This window comes from Eulemur rufifrons, chromosome 4 (genome assembly GCF_041146395.1).
Source record: "Eulemur rufifrons isolate Redbay chromosome 4, OSU_ERuf_1, whole genome shotgun sequence".
NCBI classification, from domain to species: domain Eukaryota; kingdom Metazoa; phylum Chordata; class Mammalia; order Primates; family Lemuridae; genus Eulemur; species Eulemur rufifrons.
In genome coordinates this window covers 76,975,315-76,995,278 of record NC_090986.1, presented here as the reverse complement: position 1 = coordinate 76,995,278, position 19,964 = coordinate 76,975,315, and the positions used below count along the sequence as shown (strand labels likewise).

General features: G+C 33.7%; 1 protein-coding gene across 2 annotated transcripts in view; it reads left to right on the top strand.

The window, feature by feature from the left end:
• Positions 1 to 19,964, top strand: part of PAN3 (poly(A) specific ribonuclease subunit PAN3) — a 131,775-nt gene that overhangs the window by 43,689 nt on the left and 68,122 nt on the right. For both annotated transcript variants that reach the window (XM_069467400.1, XM_069467401.1), the window contains one exon: positions 14,299 to 14,446. In XM_069467400.1, coding sequence (XP_069323501.1) covers positions 14,299 to 14,446 — 148 coding nt within the window. The remainder of the gene's footprint in view (positions 1 to 14,298; positions 14,447 to 19,964) is intronic.

The window sequence follows — 19,964 nt, the reverse complement described above, 5'->3', positions numbered from 1 at the left end:
TTATTTCTGTTAGAACTGTCTTCTGAGTTCTCAAGACCCAGACTTTTTGTGCCTTCTTGTATCTTTGCAGGTATATATTCCACTCTGACTGCAAATCTGAGAAGTCTAAAACTCAGTATAATTTTTCTGTTCTCCAAATCTGTTGCTGCTCTTACATTCTCTTATATTCCTTCTTCAGTTAATGGCATTATCATCTTCCCAGTCATTGAGACTAAATATGCCTTCTGTGTTATCTCCCACATTCTACCACTTAATATAAGGAGGAAACTAATCAGGTTTGACTCATTAATTGAAAGACAATGTATTGAACAACATACATTTGCTATCATATTAAGTCTTTATAACAATAATCACATATTATCTTCACTTGACAAATAAGGAAGTTGTGCTTTAAAAAAGCTTAATGCTAGTAAGCAGTAGAGCTGAGATTCTAGCCAAGATCTATCTTCCTCTAAATCCTGAAATTTTCCTACTGTACTGTCTGCCTCTAATCTCTGATCTTTAAAAGTCTATAGTATCTTACTTTTCTTTCTGACATAGTTTATTCTTTACATGTAAACATCTGAATAGTTTTTGTCAAATCCCTTTAGGATCTGTCCTATCCTACCTTTCTGGGGCCATCTCTTCATATCCATCAACATATGCTACATTGTAATCATATGGATCATTCGTATTGTATATAATATCAAATATGTTGTCAGTTCTCTGTACCATTGCTAAGTGAGCCCAGTAAAAACTGTCCCTCCTTTTTCCTTCAAGAGATGGCTCAAATGCTACCTTCTCTGAATACTTGTTTAAACATTCGGGGGTGGGGAGTGGAATACACACACATATCTATTTCTACAATACTTGGTGTTTAATGGTGATTTCATTCTGTTTTGTATTAAATTTGTTCACCTGTTTGTCTTTTTCCATGAGATTGTCAATATTTGAGACTAGGCATGTGTTTATTATTTTTGTATGCTGAAGGTATTGTGTGTGTTTGTAAATGCCACTGTTTAATTTTATTTGGTAATATATGTAATTTTGTGGTAACTTATTCTAAGACTTTTCTATATTTTACATAGGTGTTTTTTTTTTTTTTTTTGGTTTATAGCTACCATATGTTACCACTGCTTAGTTTTGGTGTCACAACTGATTGAGAACATGGGGTGGTGATTTCAATCTTTTGAACCTGGTAGTATTCTTAATTACTTCTTGACAGTGTTGTTTAGTGACAAGGCTTCTCTGTTTTATATTTTTCTCATGATCTCAGCCTAAACACCAAGCAGAAGGGTAGATGGAAGGTCGCCTGACATACCACATCAGCAACACTTTATTTCACCTAAATGCATATTCACTTTGCTTTTTCCTTTAGTCTCTGCCTAGGATGATCGCAATCATTCTGCCTAACCAATCTATATGTGAATTCAAGATTTTCCGTTTGTTCTGTGATTACACAGCTCAGACACTATTGCTTGGGACTAAAATATTTTATCACTTTCCCTACCAAATTGTTGTGAGGACTCAAATTTCCAAGCACATAATAGATGTTAGATAAGTGTCCATTCTTCTGATTTTACCTTATCACCTTATCTCCTAAAATTTGTCTTTATTTAGGGTGCAGTTTGTAGTTATTCATATGTGCCTGCGTGATGGTATGTATACAATAGGGCAGTGACACTTGGTCTCTTTTAGGGGCTCATGTTTTAATGCTGACTCACTAGAATATTTTCAAAAATAAGTGCCTTTTTTGAAGGGGTAACTTAATGTGTTTCTTCATGTAAGGACTAGGTGTCAACTTGAGTGAAAAGATGTAAGAAATGCATGATTTTGTAAATTTTTCATGGTATTGCAGGTTAAGATTTAACTAAAAGTAATGACGTGTTAAATAAAATAATGTTCATTTTGTCTCAGACCTTTGAAAATAATGGGGTTGTAAATCATAAATTATAAGTGTTACTATTGTTTTAGCTTACCTATCAAAGTGCTAAAATGAATGAGAACTGTTGGATATATTAGGGCATCCATCTGACTTCATAATCTTCTTGCCAACATCTCTTTTGATGCTATTTTTTCCTCCTTGTAGTCTGATTAAATGGCATTTCTTTTAAGAAGTGTTTAATTATAAGAATGCTAACATTAAAATCTCTTGGTCCACAAACTCTCCTGTGAATTCTAGTTGTTTATTACTGGTGCTTTTAAGATCTTAGGGAGATTTTTTGAAACTCAACAGATATACTTCAGTCTTTAGTTACTTACTGGGTTTAGGTATTATTATACTTAACAGGTGATTTATATAGTCTCTAGACCCCAGGAAATGGGATAATTTAGGCTTTTGATGGAATGGATTGGAGTTTATAAAGGTGAAGCTTTAACTTAGGGTTCCTTGGGACTTTGAAAAGTTATAGAACAATGGTGCAGCCTTCCTATGAATGCACTACTTTCTGCCTCCCATTCCACCCTAGTCCCTCTCTTTTTTCCTCCTCTCTGCCCTATAGCTGCTATTCTTTTTTGTTTGTTTGTTTTTCCTGAGACAGAGTGTCACTCTGTTGCCTGGACTAGAGTGCTGTGGCATCAGCCTAGCTCACAGCAACCTCAAACTCCTGGGCTCAAGCAATCCTACTGCCTCAGCCTCCCGAGTAGCTGGGACTATAGGCATGAGCCACCATGCCTGGCTAATTTTTTCTATATATTTTTAGTTGTCCAACTAATTTCTTTCTATTTTTAGTAGAGATGGTGTCTTGCTCTTGCTCAGGCTGGGCTTGAACTCCTGAGCTCAAACGATCCTCCCGGCTCAGCCTCCCAGAGTGCTAGGATTATAGGCTTGAGCCACTGCGCATGGCCTGTAGCTGCTATTCTAAACCTTTAGTGTACTCCTCAAACCTACTTGACCCTCACTCTTTCACTTTTGAGGAATGACCTTGTGGTCTTCAGAGGGGGAAGAAAAAAGGTCATTGAGAATAATCTGCCTCCTGTATCAGCTTTCTACCTATTTCCGACATTTTCATTTATAACTCTTGCTGTTTTTCCTTCTGTCTCAAACAGGTGTTTCTTTATTATATGCTTTGGAGCCCATCTTTATTACTTCTAGCAATTTATTCCTTCATTTATCTCTTTATAATTTTAGATAGTCTCCTCCTGTGTGTTGGTTTCTTCCTCCTAGCCTATAAACATGGCATGTTTAAGTCTCTCCTGTTACTTGGTGAACCTAGGAACAAAGAATGCTACATAAGGAAAAGAGTCTGTGGTCAGTACCTTTGGGAAGCTGCAGTACAGTTTGGGAAATGGTTCCTGCTTATTGTGGCTACTTTCCCGGCTTTTATTATCCCTTAATTCCTAGTATTTTCCCTTTCACTACTATGTTGAAACTGTTTTTTGATAGGTTGCCTAACTGCCAAAATTAATGGCATTCTTCTTACTTGACCTCTGCTGCAAGTGACAGTTGACCATTCCTCTTTCCTTGAAACTTTTGTTCTCTTAACTTTTAGATTGCTCTTTATTAGTCTTTTTTGAAGACCTATAGTCCTTTCCCTGCCCTGAAGAACTCTCCCACGCCGACATTGACTCATTTCTTTCTCATTGATTCATCTCTTCTACTCCTCATAATGTTCTTTGGGGATCTCACATGTTTTCATTACTTTACCTGCTCCCTATTCACATTTGACTCCCAGATACTTTTTTTTCCTACCAGTCCTCTGCACTCACTCTAAATGTTATATTTCTAGCTTCTTCTGAACAGATCATTATCTGTATTGCATTTGGCTTCAAATTCCGCCTGTCTAAAATAAGTCCCATATATTTTCCTTCAAACCTGTTTTTAATTCATACACACCTATACACACTCATTCACAACTGTATGCCCACTATTTGTCTTGGTTATTGATATCACTCAGTGTCTAATCTGTGAACTCAACTCAACTCTTCTCTTCTTTCTTTTCTCTTCCTGCCATATCCTTCAGCCACTAAGATCTGTTGCTCATGTCACTTTGAAATTGTCTCCACTCTTACTGTTACTGAGTTTATAATTTAGGTCCACCTTTATTTCTTACTTGGACTGTATAAGAAAATCTTAAAATATGTTAAATTTTGTGATTAAAAATGGCAGGATTCTTGGATAGAAAGAATACCTCTAAGTAAATCTCTCTACCTACTGTGGATTGTGACAATGGGTTTTAGTGTTACATAGCTATGGGTAGTAGATGTACATAGGTATAGAAGATAATTGTAGCTATATAAAGTAGTTCTTGCCTCTTTGGAGGGCTGTGATAGTTTCCTGGGCTACTTATTAACTGACCTAAATGGATATTTTTGCTAATATTACTTTTATGGAAAGTAATATTAGGAATGAACTAGGTGGTATGCCCTGTGACTATTAATGATTACTATTATTGGAGTACTTTGAAATGTAAATAACTTCAGATTCTTTTAAGTACAGATTGAGTATCCCTTATCCTAAATGCTTGGAACCCTAAGTGTTTCAGATTTTGGACTTTTTTTTTTTTGGGAATATATGTACATACCTACTGATTGAGCATTCAAATCCAAACATCTAAGGTCTGAAATGCTCCAATGAACATTTCCTTTGAGTGTCACGTAAGAGCTCAAAAAGTTTCCAATTTTGGAGCATTTGGGACTTGAGATTTTTGGAGTAGTTTACTCAGTTTGTAGCAGATGAGCAAGCAGTTCACCTGGTTCACCTGGTTTTGTTTTTAAATGTCTTCTATCCTCCAGATACAGATTTTCCTTTTTTATATGCATTGATTCTACTGGTCTCAGTTTAAATGTTGCATATTTAATGTGAATTCTTATAATATCCTTCCATGCAGTGATGATATGCAAATGAAAAAGGTACTGGTGTAAGTGATTTCGTGATTTACAAATCTTAAAAGTATTTTGTAAAAATTATACCATTGTCCCTTGATATCCTTGAGATGTTGGTTCCTGGAACACCCCCACTCCCATACCAAAATCCACAGATGCTCAAGTCTCTGTACATAATATATGCATAGCCTATGCACATCCTCTGCTCTACCTAATACAATGTAATGCTATGTAAATGGTTGCTATACTGTATTGTTCTTATTTGTTTTTTTAATTGTTATATTATTATTTTTGGGTTTTTTTCCCCCAAATATTTTCTGTTGGTGGTTGGCTAAACCCACAGATTTGGAACCTGTGAATATGGAGGGCTGACTGTATGTACTACTGAAAAAATTCAGATACTATAGAAAAGTACAAAGAAGAAAGCAAAAATGTTCTGAGCCATTTCACTACCCAGAGATAACATCTCTGTTAACATTAAATTAAATTTAATTAATTAATTTATTTTTTGTGAGACAGAGTTTTGCTCTGTCGCCCCTAGTAGAGTGCAGTGGTGTCATCATAGCTCACTGCAACCTCCAACTCCTGGGCTCAAACAATCCTCCTCCCTCAGCCTCCTGAGTAGCTGGGACCATAGGCATGTGCTATCAGGTCTGGCTAATTTTTTCTATTTTTGGTAGTGACTGAGTCTCACACTCAGGCTGGTCTTGAACTCATGAGCTCAAGTAATCCTCCTGCCTCAGCCTCCCAGAGTGCTAGGATTGTAGGTATGAGCCACCTTGCCTGGCCTTCAGACAAACTTTGTAAGGATGAACGGACTAGTATCTTGGGAAATTTAAGTGCCTATAGCTTCGAGCTGTTATATATAGAGAATTACTTCATGCTTAGTTCATGAAAATTTTTCTGTTTTGCTCTAGCATAACATAAAACTTAATTACTAATTGACCTTCATTTGGCAGGCTCCAACATATACATACTACTTTTTTCCTATTTTTATTTTAGTCAAATTATAAATAGAATTTCTATTTAGAAGAACACTAATGTGAATCCTTTGGAAGTATTAATGATCAGTTTTCTCTTACTGTTTTCACCAATTTTATCTGATTTAGAAAGTCATGCTTCCTTTGTTGGGTCCTTCAATAAGAGAGTCCAGTTTGCTTCAGGAAACTTATAAACTGTACTGCTAGACTAATTTTATGATAGTATTTAGATGTTACTTTTCTAATGTGAAACTTGACTGATTTTAAATATATCGTTTCTAAATAACCCAAAAGTTAAGCATGTTTTGACAGTAAATTGTAAATTGACTATGTTTGAATAATGCTTGACATAAGGGGAAATTAAAAGTTTTAAAAATCTTGTAGAAATGTGAACTTGGAGGTTCTTACTAGCCATTTGACTTCTTTCTGTCTCACTCTGTTCCTCTTTATTCTGTGTTATTTATTAACACTGAAGACTAGTAAAAATAGCTTTGAATAGGGGCCTCTTTATGTCCATTGGTTTCATCTTTTTCTGCATTTATAGATTGTTTTAACAAGGCAGAAGAGTTTCTGTCTTTCCCTCTCATTGCTAGTATCCCCTCTTCTACCATCTCAAATAATTCATGACTCTTTGCTCTTGCCAGGACATACGCTTATACACATGCATACTTAAATCCTTACTTTGGGCACAAATCTTTTAAATTAGTCCAACTATGCTCCTTTGTCACCCCAAAAAGGGAAGAAAAGTGGTGAAGATGGAAGATTAGAGCCTCTGGTTTTGGAAAAAAGTAGATAAAAAGGATCAATATCAGTATTTTATCTCCTGTTGTTATATATATGTACATATATATTTATATTTATGTATATATGTATGTACGTGTGTGTGTGTGTGTGTGTGTGTATATAAATATAAATTGGCTTACTTCAGCCAAAGACAGTGGAGACTTGACCCAGTCAGTCTAATTCGATTTCAGCAACTAAGCCATCAAACAAAACTTTCCTTCTTTTTCTGTTTCTTCCCTCTTTCCCTTCTTCATCCTCTTTTTCTACTTTTCTCTTTTTCTGTCTTTCTTTTTTGGTGGATGAATTGTGAAAGATGAACTGGAGTTAAAAAAGCCCAGAGTCAAGGTAGTTGATTAGGATGATGTTGCAGTAAATGTAGGTAGAGATGATGGTGATCTAGAGTAGGACACTGGCAGTGAGTGTCATGAAGAGAAGTAGTTGAGTTTGAGAAATATTTATGAGGTGGAATAGACTCCATGATTTGATGCTTCAAATATATCTGCATTATCAGAAGGATAAGTTAGTGAAACTGTGACATAATTTATCTGTTTAGGAAAGAAATTATACAGAAAGCACAACAAAACTTGAAAAGAAAAACCAACTTTATAAGGATATAGATTGAATTGCTCACAAGTTGTTTGAAATGTTAGTTGAAAAGCGCCTCTCTAGTGGGTGTCTGATCTAACCAAAAAGAGTTTGCTTATTTTATGTATTGTTAACTCCAGGTCAAATAATTTCTTAATGTTTTGAAAACATTACTACTAAATTCATCCGTGGCCAAGGTGGAAAAGCATGGATCGGGCTTACCTTTTCTTTACAATCAGCTAAAAAACTGAATAAAATATACGAAAAACAGTTTTTAAGACATTTGATATCAGGCAGTGAAAGACAGTTATTCCTGAGAGACGGGAAACAAATGAGATGAGCCTTGTGATGACCCCAGCTTACTACCTTTAGAGAATTTCAAGATCTGGTGCAAGTAGAGGGACCTCAGGTGGAGCCTGGTGATCTGTCTTAATTGAGAGGATGTAACTGAAAGTCCATAGTAGCCAAGGTGGCTGTAGTTTACAAGAAAGTGTATGGAAGAAGAGAGAGCTCACACACAGAACTCTGGAGATTTGTAAAGGGAACCCCCTGAGTCTTTAGCTGAGTGCTTCTCAGAGGACGTGAATGAAGAGGCTACTGGAACTGGAAACAGAAATTCTCGAAAAGATCACAGGACACAATTCTCAGAGCTCATGCAAGACCTAAGATAGTTCCTGTTCTCACCTTCCAATGTGGAAAACTTCATAATTGGTGAAGCATCAAGTAGGGTAAACAGCAAGGCATTTGTCTCAGTAGTGGGGCCAAATTAGCCTTAGAATAAATGCTTCACTGGTCCTTTCTAACAAAGCTCAAAAGCAAGACCTGAAAGAATCAAACTAATTTTTAAGCAGTTTAATTACAATGGATAACAAAGGGCAAGAGTATGTACAGGATTATAGAAATATTCAGCACCCAGCAAGATAAAAGTCACAGTATAATAAAAAATTACCAGTCAAAGGAGTAGGAAAGTAAGTCCCATAAAGAGAAGATGTAATCAATCAAAACTGACCCAGAAATACTATATGAGCCCAGAAATAATATATGAGAACATCAAGGCCAGGCATGGTGGCTCATGCCTATAATTCCAGCACTTTGGGTGGTTGAGGCAGGAGGATTGCTTGAGGCCAGGAATTTGAGGCTAGCTTTGGCAACAAAGTGAGACACCGTCTCTACGAAATAATAATAACAATATAATAAAAATAAAGTCAGAACATCAAAACATTTATTATAACTGTATTCCATATGTTTAGGAAGCTGGAGGAAAGATTGAACATGTTAAGGGAGAGATAGCAAACTCCAGATCAGACTTCTAGAGTTTATAATGACAGTGTCTGAAATGAAAAATATATTGGATGAAATTAAGGACAGATTAGACATTGCAGAAGAAAAGATTAGTGAACTTGAAGGCATAGCAACAGAAACTGTGGGAAAACCACACATTGAGAAAAAGTGAACTGTGGAGTAACATCAAGCAGCCTCATATACTTGTGATTGGAATACCTGCAGTAGGGCCAGTGGGAAGAACAGAAAAAATATTTAAGAAATAATAGGCAGACATTTTCCAAGTTTGATGAAACTGTAAACCCACAAATTCAAGGAGCCCAATGAATCACAGGCAAAAAACATGAGGAAAACTGACTACACCAAGGCACATGAAAGAAGCTGCCCTATAACAAAGACCCATTTTTGAGGAACAAAGGTAATCACCCTCCATATCTGTAGGTTCCACATTCTCAGAGTCAACTGACCACAGAGTGAAAATTTTAAAAAACACAATAAAAAAATCAATACAACAATAAAAGTAACACATAAAAAATACAGTATAACAACTATTTATGTAGCATTTACATTGCATTGGGTATTAAAAGTAATCTAGAGATGATTTAAAGTATTCAAGAGGGTGTACAGCATTTTATGTAAGGGACTTGAGCCTGTTGGATTTTGATATCCGCGGGGGAACGGGGGTGCCCTGAAACCAATCCCCTGCAGATACTGAGAGCCAATTATATAGATAGCAGATTTCTCACTGAAAATAATACAAGCCAGAAGACAAGTGTAGCAGTATCTTTAAAATATAGGAAGAAAAGGTCTCAGCCTAGAATTCTACACTTGGAAAAAATATCTTGCAAAAATACAGTCAAGTGAGTCTATGTAAAAACTGATGAAATTCAAGTCGGGTGTGTAGTTTAGTTTAAATTAATGCACCAGTGTTAATTTATGGTTTTGAAAATGTACTATGGTCATGTAAGATGTTATCTCTTGGACGATGGTGAAAAGTAAGTGTTAAATTATTTCAAAATAAAGTTTTTTAAAATAATAAAGGGGACATTATCAAAATTTAAAAACATGCTTTTTGAAAGACAACGAAAAGACAAATCATAGACTTGGAAAAAACATTTGTAAATCACATATCTGACAAAGGACTTCTAACCAGAATATATGAAGAACTTTCAAAAAATTCCGTAACAGAAAGCAAATAAAGAAAACAGTGGAAATGGTTAAAAAAATGTGAAGAGACGATTCACTGAAGAAGATAGAAAATGGCAAATAAGTCATTTGGGAAATGCTGGTTAAAACCCCAATGAGACACCACTACACACCTATTAGAATGTCTGAAGTGAAAAAGACCAATCACAGCATGTGTTCCCGAGGACACAGAGCAACTTGATCTCTTATATAGTGCTGGTGGACATATTAAAATAATACAACTACTTAGGAAAACAGTTTACTAATTTCTTAATAAAGGTTATACATATACTCATACCATATGTGTAAGCCATTCACTGCTCAGTTTTTAACCAAGAGTAATGAAACATATGTACATGTAAAGACTTGTACGTGATTATTCACAGCACCTTTATTTGTAATACGAAAAAGTGAAAACAGTCTAAATGTCTAATAAATGAAAGGATAAACAAATTGTGGTATATTGATAATATGGAATACTAATAAGCAATACAAATGGATGAAATATTGATAAATGCAATGACATGGGTGAATCTTGATGCTGATTGAAAGAAGCTAGTAAAAAAAAACCCATATGTATGTATGATTCATTTATATGGTGTCCTAGAAAATGTAGACTAATCTATAGTGACAGAAAGCTGATCAGTGTTTTCCTAGAGACTTGAAGTGGGGGTGGTAGTTAGAGTGCAGAGAGGAGTGGGAAGGAGGGAATTAAAAGAGGCCTGTGGAGACTTTTAGCATAGTGGAAATATTCATTATACTGATTTGGGTGATGGTTTCAGGTTTTATACCTGTGTCAAGAGTTGTCAAAGTTTATATTTTAAATATATGCAGTTTATTATATGTCAGTTTTCTCTAAATAAAGTGCTGAAGAAAAGGTCTCTAGGTCATGTTTCACTCAGAGTAGAAAGATTAATATCAATTTATGAAACCATTAAGGCAGGTAAAGCACGCTGAGCTCGTTATAAGGAGCTGTACCATGTGGGTATTTTATGGTGATATGAGTTTACTATGTGATTTAAAAAACCTTGGCCAGTATTCAAAAGTATTAGTATTTCTCTGTCATTCATCCCATCGTTGGTCTTTTTCCTATAGACCTTTTTTAACATATTTCCAATGAAATATTACATGATATTTTGTATTCTATTTTCTTTCAATATAAACTTCTTCACATCTTTCTACCTAATTAAAAAAAATTTAGTGGTTGCACTTTTAATCTTATGCTGTTTATTAGTCTTTTAATTTATGGGTATTTTAGTGTAATCTTATTCTGGTTTTACTGGAATCTACCAGTGTTTAAATATTAAATTTTACTTTTAAAACAACAGTTTCTATGGAATAACATGATAGAAGAAAAGCATAAAATTGTATTAAACCTGAGTTTAAAACCTCACCAGACATTTTATTTGTTAAAAATTTTATTACTCATTTGTAGATAGGAAATTATCAGTTGGGTTGGGTGGGATATCTTGATTGACACGTTATTATCTCATTTAAGGTATAATGGTAGGCTGGGCGCAGTGGCTCATGCTTGCGATCCTAGCATTTTGGGCTCAAACTCCTTGAGCCCAAGAGTTTGAGACTAGCCTGTGCAATGATGAGACCCTTTCTCTACAAAAAAAAAAAAAAGAAAGAAAAATTAGTTGGGTTTGGGGTGTGCACCTATAGTCCCAGCTACTTGGGAAGCTAAGATAAGAGGGTCACTTGAGGACGAGTTGGAGGCTGCAGTGAGCTAGGCTGATGCCACTGCTCTCTAGCCCAGGCAACAGAGTGAGACCCTGTCTTAAAAAAAAAAAAAAAAAAAAAAAAAAAGATAATTGTGATTACAACACGTTTTAAACTAAAGGTCAGGACTTTTGATTTTTGTATTTGTGTGCAGAGTGTACAGGTAGGGATCATATTTAAATGTTGGGGAATAGTGTCATTTTGGAGAACTCACTGTATAAGAAGCACTTGCTTATTTTTGGTGTGAAAATTGTGGAGTAAGTTTCAGTGTATGAGAAACAAAAACTTACTGATTTGAATAAATGTTGATTTTTTAAAAATGTACTCTTAGTGCTGTTCAAGATATGAGTGTAAATTAGAATTTAAATTGAATAGAAATTAGTGCTTATTTGTATATTTGATAAAAAACAAGAATTTAGCATTGTGGAGACATATCTAGGTTGTTAGGGATTATTTAATCATAGGGCAGGAATAGTAATACTTGGATTTTTTTCCCCCACTACTACTTTTATTTCTTCCATACTCCATAGTGTTATTAAAGTTAGACAAATAATTTGTATTACTAAAATCCTTGTCTTTTTCCTAAATAAAAACTTTGCCTCCTAAACCTAAAAGTAGTTTATTTTCTCAGCAGATTATTTCATTTTAATGTGGTATTTGTTTTAATTACCAGTTTTGCCTTATCTTTATAGTTTTTATAAAACATTGATTTATATTTTAAACCAGTAATATTAAAGAAGTTTTAAGAATGTATCTCCATCATTGTAGTTATTATTTTAAAGAGTTTTATGAAAAAGTACTCTAGATTAGGTGTTAATTTCTGATTATTACTTTAAATATATCTGATAATTCTCTGATCTAGCTGCACAGCTAATTTATATTATCTGTTAATAGTAGCTCTATCCTCTTATTGCTAGATTTTTTGTTGTTTTTGTACCTAAATCCTATATAATATTTTTTCTGCCATTTAAATTCTTCTGTTGTTCCTCTAATCCCAAGTGCTCACAGCTGAACAAAACAAACTCTGAAACCACCCATTCAAAGGACATTAAATCAAGAAAGGAGGGAGGATTTTTGGTCACTCTTTTCATTTCTTAATATAAATTCACTGTTAGGTTTTTGGCATCTGCAGTTATTGAATCTCTGAAAGTTACAGTTTAGTGTATAAATTTTACTAGCTAAATTAATTCTAATAATTTCTAATAAATTTGGAGTCCCTTTATAATTTGTTGTACTAGACATTTTAAATATGATTTGTTTGTTAAAGGTAGAATGGACTTTCACCTCCTTTTTTATCCTTCATTGGATCCCTTAAAAATAGGCTTTCAGAGTAAGTTAAAATAGATCTAATTTAAAGAAACTCAGCATTGAAATCAGATTCTTTATTATTCACTGTAATTATAGGACATATGTGAAATGGAAACTGGGTAATAACTATTTCTCAGGAATAAACTAAAAATCTTTGTGTGTATATTTGATTTTCCTTTTCTAATTTGCTGTCTCCTGGTAATCCTGTAATCTTGATGTCCCTGTCTCTTCTAGGCATTTTGGAATCTTTTACAAAGATATCTGATGGCTTTTACCTTGCCCCTTATCTTCTAAGATAGATTTAGGGTTAACTAGTCCACAACTAGCTCTGACATACTTTTCATCTTCCTAGTTTTCTTATGACTAGGAAGTACTACATCAGTAAAATGCAGTGGCTTGTTTTCTGTTTGAGAAATTAGAAATTGGCCATCTGTTGAAAGAACGTGCCACTAGTTTTGAAAACTTTAGAATTTGAAAGATTTTTAAGAATACGTGATAAAAGAGGATTTTTCCTCCCCTTTGGAAAATATATTTTGGCTCAGGCCTGATTATTCTCTTTCTGAATTTCATGTTTTAGATGTGTCAGTAAAAGACATTCATTCTGTATTTCTAGTACATTTTAATTAAGCCTAGATTTAGTATTTCTTCTATATTTTATCACTTCGTATTTAATTTTAGCTGGCTCATAACTGGTAATATCATTTGTTTAAGGTTTACAATTAGGTTAGCCTCATGACTTGTTACCTTCTAGATCTAGTAGTTTGAACTCTAACTTGGCAATGTAAAGTGTCATTTATATCAAATAGGGAAGTTGCTCTTTCTGCCTCCTGTGGAAATTCAGACGAGATTGGGCATGTTCAGGGTGGTATGGTCGTAGACCCTCCTGTGGAAATTCAATGTGGACAAAATACAGACAGACTTGTTAAATTTCTTATGTTCTAGTAGTTCTTAAAGCCAAAAGTATCATACCACTTGAGTATATTAACATAAAAGTTGTAGCATAGCACCATTGTGAAAAAAATTTATCTATGTAATCTTACAGTGAAATGTTTTTAGTGTTAACGAGTTGCGTATGCTACTACATGGGTATTGGGGCCTATATTTAGTTTTTTTTTTTTTTTTAAGTATCTTGATTTCTTCCACATGTTTGCCTTGTTTTTAAGTATTTTTCTTACCTTTACTCTGTTACTTAAATACATGGCACTGTATTATTAGGGAAGTGTTTGAAGTGCTTACAAAAAAGGAAGTGATTAATTTTGGGAGAAAGGCACCTTTATCCAGGTGGAAGTGGTTGAAAAATATTAAATTTGAAACTTGTTGCTCAGTTTTGAGGTAGTCTCAACCTCCCAGTTCTCTAAAATGTGTTAGGACGTTTTGATAATGATGCATGCACAACAATAAAGATAAATTTTACATGTTACCGAGGTTAAAATTTTGCAAATGAAATGATTAAAATCCTCAAATTTGATTATCAAATTTTCTTTTAGAAATTTAATTATAACACCAAAATATGCAACCTAAAACAACTTGTAAATCCTTTCAATAAAATATTTTAGTAAATAAAGCACTGTGGAATAATGCCTAATAGATTCAATGTCTTTTTTTGGGCTTTAAGTGTGTTAACTTAATATATTTGATTTTCAAATAGACACCAAATCCTACTGCAAGCGAGTTTATTCCTAAAGGAGGATCAACCTCCAGGCTGAGTAACGTGTCCCAGTCAAATATGTCTGCCTTCTCTCAAGTTTTCTCTCACCCATCCATGGGAAGCCCTGCTACTGCTGGATTAGCACCAGGTAAGTTGAGTAACTATTTCCAGTGAGTTCCAGATACCAAATCTGTAAGCACCGTTTACTATTAATTTATCAGAACTGAAATTGTATACTTGAATGAGTCACATTTGAACACGTGATGAGTTTTATGTTCTAGATTTTGGTACCATAGACTAAATGTGTAGTTGAGAATTTTAAAGCAAAATTTAAATATGAATGAAATTATATGGAAGGATTTTTTTATATAAAAATCACAAAAGTAAGTTTTAGGGAGAAAATGGCTATTTAGAAAAAAACTACCTGGACCCTTGGTATTTCCCTATTTTTTAAGTCAGTGATAATTTCACTCAAAAACTTGTAAAAGCATCAGAAATAGAGGGAATTTTGTTGTATATATGCCTCAAAGTCCTCCTTTTGTATTAAATTTCTAAAAAATAATTTATTGTATACATGGTAAAAATATCTTTAGTTGGTATTACCTTTCAGATGTTTGATTATATATCTTGTAGTAGTAATTTAAGATTGGGTAAAGTATTATAAACAGTAGTGGGAAAGAATAATACTGCATTAAGGGTCATTGCAGTAGGGAAAACCACTTCTCAGTCATTTTCTTCCAAGTATACTCATGATAGCAGAAGAATTTGGGCAAATGTGCTTATACTCCAGGAGTCCTGAGGTATAGTTCAAAGTGACCCTTTGAAAGAGCTATGATTCTTTAAAGTCCTCTCTTTTATCTTAAAAATTCATGCAAATTTTGCATTTACTCCATAACAAACATTTATTTTCATATAAAAATATAAAAAATTTCTTAGGTAATTCACATCACATCTCCACTGCCGTATACCTAGATTTGGAAAGTAAAGTGGGCAAAATCATACTGAATTCATAGTAAGTGCTGAGCAGATTGTTATCTTGTGTCTGTAAAATGTTTGAGCTGTGTGCACAGATTATGTTTCTAGAACCTATACTGGAAAATCATCACTTGGTCTTGGACATTTTAAAAAACAGAAACAAAATAAAATATACACACACTAAAACAAAGTGAAAACATCTATCTAGATCAGCCTGGGACTAGTACTGCCACCAGGGCTTGGTCCAATAAGTAAAACAAATCATTGATTTTGGTAATAATATCTTAGGAACCTTTTAGGGAAGAAGAATAGGAAAAGATAAAGATAAAACACTGTGGAACAGAGCGTCTGTTTAGCACATGAAGTATCCGTGTACTCAGAGCTTCAATAAGCTTGTGTTGCCTAGGAGTTTATCAGTGCCTCCTTTCCCCGCCATACTCTCTCTTGATCCCCCACTTATGTCCCTCTCCTCTGACCGCTACCACCCTCCCACCCCCCCACAGCCTTTCTTTGTTCCCTGTTTCTTCTACTTGGCTCTTTTCAGGTTCAGTTAAATTTGTAAACGTTTTCCCTTCTTCCCTAGAAAGCAGTGTCAGAATTGATATCCCTGGTAGCCTAAAAGCTTTATTTGTAAGTAATATTGCTACTATGATTTTTCTCCTGTGGAGGTGTGTTAGCATTGTTTAATGAGCATAATCTACTAGTCAGCTGTATATCTAATAAAGTTTCTTGGACATTGTCCAGACTTCCAAGCAGTGTTGTAATTTACCTTTATGTCTACTTACGAAGCACCCACAATAATGGGACCCGTATGCCAATCAGCAAACTTTGGCTTTCTTAATTCAATGCCAGTTTGTTTTGTCTTAACAACACTTCCTTTCTTGTATTAGAAGTAAATAGTTTGCTGACTTGTTTGATCCGACTAGTTCAGGCTTGCCATTTTAAAAAATTACCCTTTTTTAAACGTTGGAAGAGTTAAAATATTACAGGGGATTTTAGACCTTAAAAATATTTAGTTAAACTCCATTAGTAACTTGTAGTTATTTGTTTAAGCTTTTCAGTAGGTATTAGCTTGTTCAGAAGTAGGTATTTTATTGATCCTAATTGGGCATCACAGTTTAAATTTAGGGTGAAATTAATTCATTTATAAATTAAATTAGCTGAAAAACTACTCTTCTGTATAGGGTTAGCATTAAAATGGTCTTTCTACTTCCTATTATTGATGAGAGTAATCACTCTCTGGAACCATTGATATAGGTCATTGTATCATATTAAATGTATTCTTGAATTCTTTATGGCTGTCACATCAAAAGTGTTCTTCATTCAAATGACAATCAACTAAGGTAAAATATTGTTCAAAAATAAGAGAGTGATTAATGGTTTTACATTTATTATTTCTTGAATTTTTTTTCCCTTTAGTTAATGGCGTAACACTCTCTGGAGGTGAGCAAATAAAAAAAATCTTCAGTCTGCCTTATTGTCAAATCATTTCCCCCCTCACCATTCTTTATCATTTCTTACCCACAAATATTTTGTTCAAGGCCTAGGAAAAGTGCTTGACATTACCACTTTAAGAATAAATAGAAAAGGTTGTAATGTTACCTTAATGGTAATTTAATGTATCTTCAGTGCTTCTTGTCTACTATAGGTATAACTCATTGATAATTTCTAGTTGTAAATTTTTTATTTTCTTTTATTTTTATTCCCAAAACTATTGCCCTTGAAAGTATGTCAAATTACTATTTTTCTAAAAAAATGAATGAAACCTTAAATACTTTGCACGTACGTAAACTAGAGTAATGTTATTTTCATTATATATGGAAATATACATGTCTGAATATATATATATATATATATATATATATATATTTTATCTTTTTAAGGTCCAGACTGAGATGAAATAAATATATTTTTTGATCAAAAATGTAAAAATATTTGGATAAAGTTGAGTAGATATTAAGATTTTGGGTTTCCTCGAATTGTAAGAACAGAAGACATAATGCCTGACACAAAGTAGGCCCTGAGTGAATCAAATTTCTTTTTAAAATTTGTTTTGGTCAGTTAAAAAATATAAATCATGTTTTCATTTATGTTTCAATGCTAGAAGTAAAATATTATACAAATATTATTTGAATTTATTTATAGCTAATTAGATTTAAAAGGCATTAAAAGTGTTAAAAATATGTGGCATATATTTCATTGAATTGCATACATAGCCATTTTATTCTGTTTTAATTTAAGAAATCAAGTGTCTATAGATTTAGTTGTTTCGTGCACATTTAACCTATGAAAAACAGCTGTTAATAAATTTCTAAGTATCTTTTGTGAAAATACTTGTTTTAAAAATATTTAAGGTATGGTGTTTAAGAACAGCCTGAGCAAGAGCGAGACCCCGTCTCTACTAAAAATAGAAAAAGTAGCTGGGTGTCATGCAGTGCACATGTAGTCCCAGCTGCTCAGGAGGCTGAGGCAGGAGGATGGCTTGAGCCCAGGGGTGTGAGGTTGCAGTGAGCTACAAGGCCATTGCACTCTACTCGGAGTGACAGCAAGACAATGTCTCAAAAAAAGGAAAGTAAGAAAAAAGAATATTTAAGGTATGGTACTTGGACTTCATTGTCTTTGAGAACCCCTGTAATTATGTGCATATTTTTATTTGTAAATACGCATTTTTCTCCGGTCACAGTTTTAATTATCCTGTCAAAAGTCCACAGCCTTCTAAAAGTTAAGAACCGCTGGTTTAACATACCCTTAGCAAAATTAATTTCCAGAGTGTATAAGTAAGAATACTTCTAAGTAATGCATAGTCTAAAGATATATTTTTCTAATAACTCTTGCTTAGGCAAAGATTTTTTAAATAGATTTCTAGAAATGAAATTATGACTATGCTTAGTATATGAAATGATAGTTTTAGCTTGAAGTTTTTGTGCCACAAAAATAATTTTATTATGAGAACTAATTGCTGAATGTTCTTTATCAGAATTTTTCTTAAGAGTATTTTGATTTGATAGTAGACTTAGTAAACTAAGTTTTACTGTACTTAGAGTTTAATTACCTTAGTGTAAACAAATTCAGAGTACCACTATATGTTTGAAAGTGATTTGAAGAGAGGTAGCAACAGGAGCAGCATACGTTTCTGGGTAGTGTTCTTATGTGTCACTTAGTGGTTTAATGAACAATTGTGACTCAGGAATTAAGCACCTCTTTTTCTCCTTAATTGTGTGTGGGCACTTGGGAGGCACAGAGGTGAGTTCCTGAATTTGAAAATGTCTTCACTGATTTATAAATAAGAAGAAGAGCCATAGTGACTTTCAGCATCTTCCAATATTCATTCTTTCCAGATGAGGATAGTGCAGGTTTTTGGACTACTAGATATATTTTATTATAAATTATGAAGGCAAATCTCATATGATTCTGAGGAGAAGCATCTGGTTACTGTAGTAAACTTATTAAATAATCTTATTCATTTCTTACTAATTTTATTCTAGTTTTTGGGAAAAATAAATCTAAAGAAAACAGTTACATTCTTAGATCCCATTTTTTGAAATACCGAGTAATCATTTCTTATTTATTTCTGAGAGTGATAGTGCCAAATTGGTGGGTAAAATTGGCTAATGTGCTTATATTTATTTTTAGCTTGAGAAAGGTATAGGGGAAAAAGGGAAGGAAAGAAAAGGGGGAAGTGAATATTTATTCATCATTCTTATACAGAAACATTAAAACTTTTTATAAATGTAGACTAAAAATAGAGTTATTTATTCTTGTAATGTTGAAGAGTTTGGGTAAGAAAATCACTTTCAGCTTTAAAGTTCTATGCTAAAAAATAATAAAATTCCGTGATTCATTGACCCTATGGCTAATATGAATTTCATATCATACAACAGAAAATGGAGGCTTAATTCATTTAAATTGCATAGTAGTTGGCTTAGGCAATAATAGTCTGATACTGACGATCGATGCAGGTAGAAACTTTGGCGTTTACATAGTTCAGCCTTGTGCCAGTCTAGAGGTGGCATTCCTGTCCATCTAGCTTCTGCTTTAGTCCATTTATAGTAATGAGAAATTATTAGCTAACCCAGGCAACCCAGTGTACATTTTAACAGTTAGAATAAAAAAGGAAATTATATCTTATGCTGAACTAAACTCTGTCTTCTCTGTCTTCAATTACCAGTCTTCGTTCTTTCCCGTTTTACTGAATGAAATAAATCAAAATCTTCTCTACATTATAGCACTTTTAGCTATTTTCTTTTTTAGACTAGTTCTATGTGTGTGTGTGTGTCAATGATGGATTCGTTCATAAGACTGGGAGACAATATGGGGTAGGGCAAACTGGGGAATAGGTTGTATAGGTTAAACATTGTGAACTCTTGTAAGTCATAAGAAGTAGAACACTAGTGTGGGTAAAATTAAATCTATAGGTATGTCTACATAGCCACATTACTACTCTGATATCCAGCTAAGGAGTGTACCACTGGGAAAATAGGAAACTCTATCAATAGGTGAATCTATGGTCTTGCAGATAGTGAATATCTAAACTCATATTTAAAATTTCATTGTGTACCTTAGGCTCTACATTAAGTCACTAATTAAGTCTACATTAAGACACAAAAGCTCCATAAGCTATTGCTTTAGATTATTTTGTGTTTATTAAGTGGTATAATTATTGAAAATAAACATGACAATATTTAAGTCTT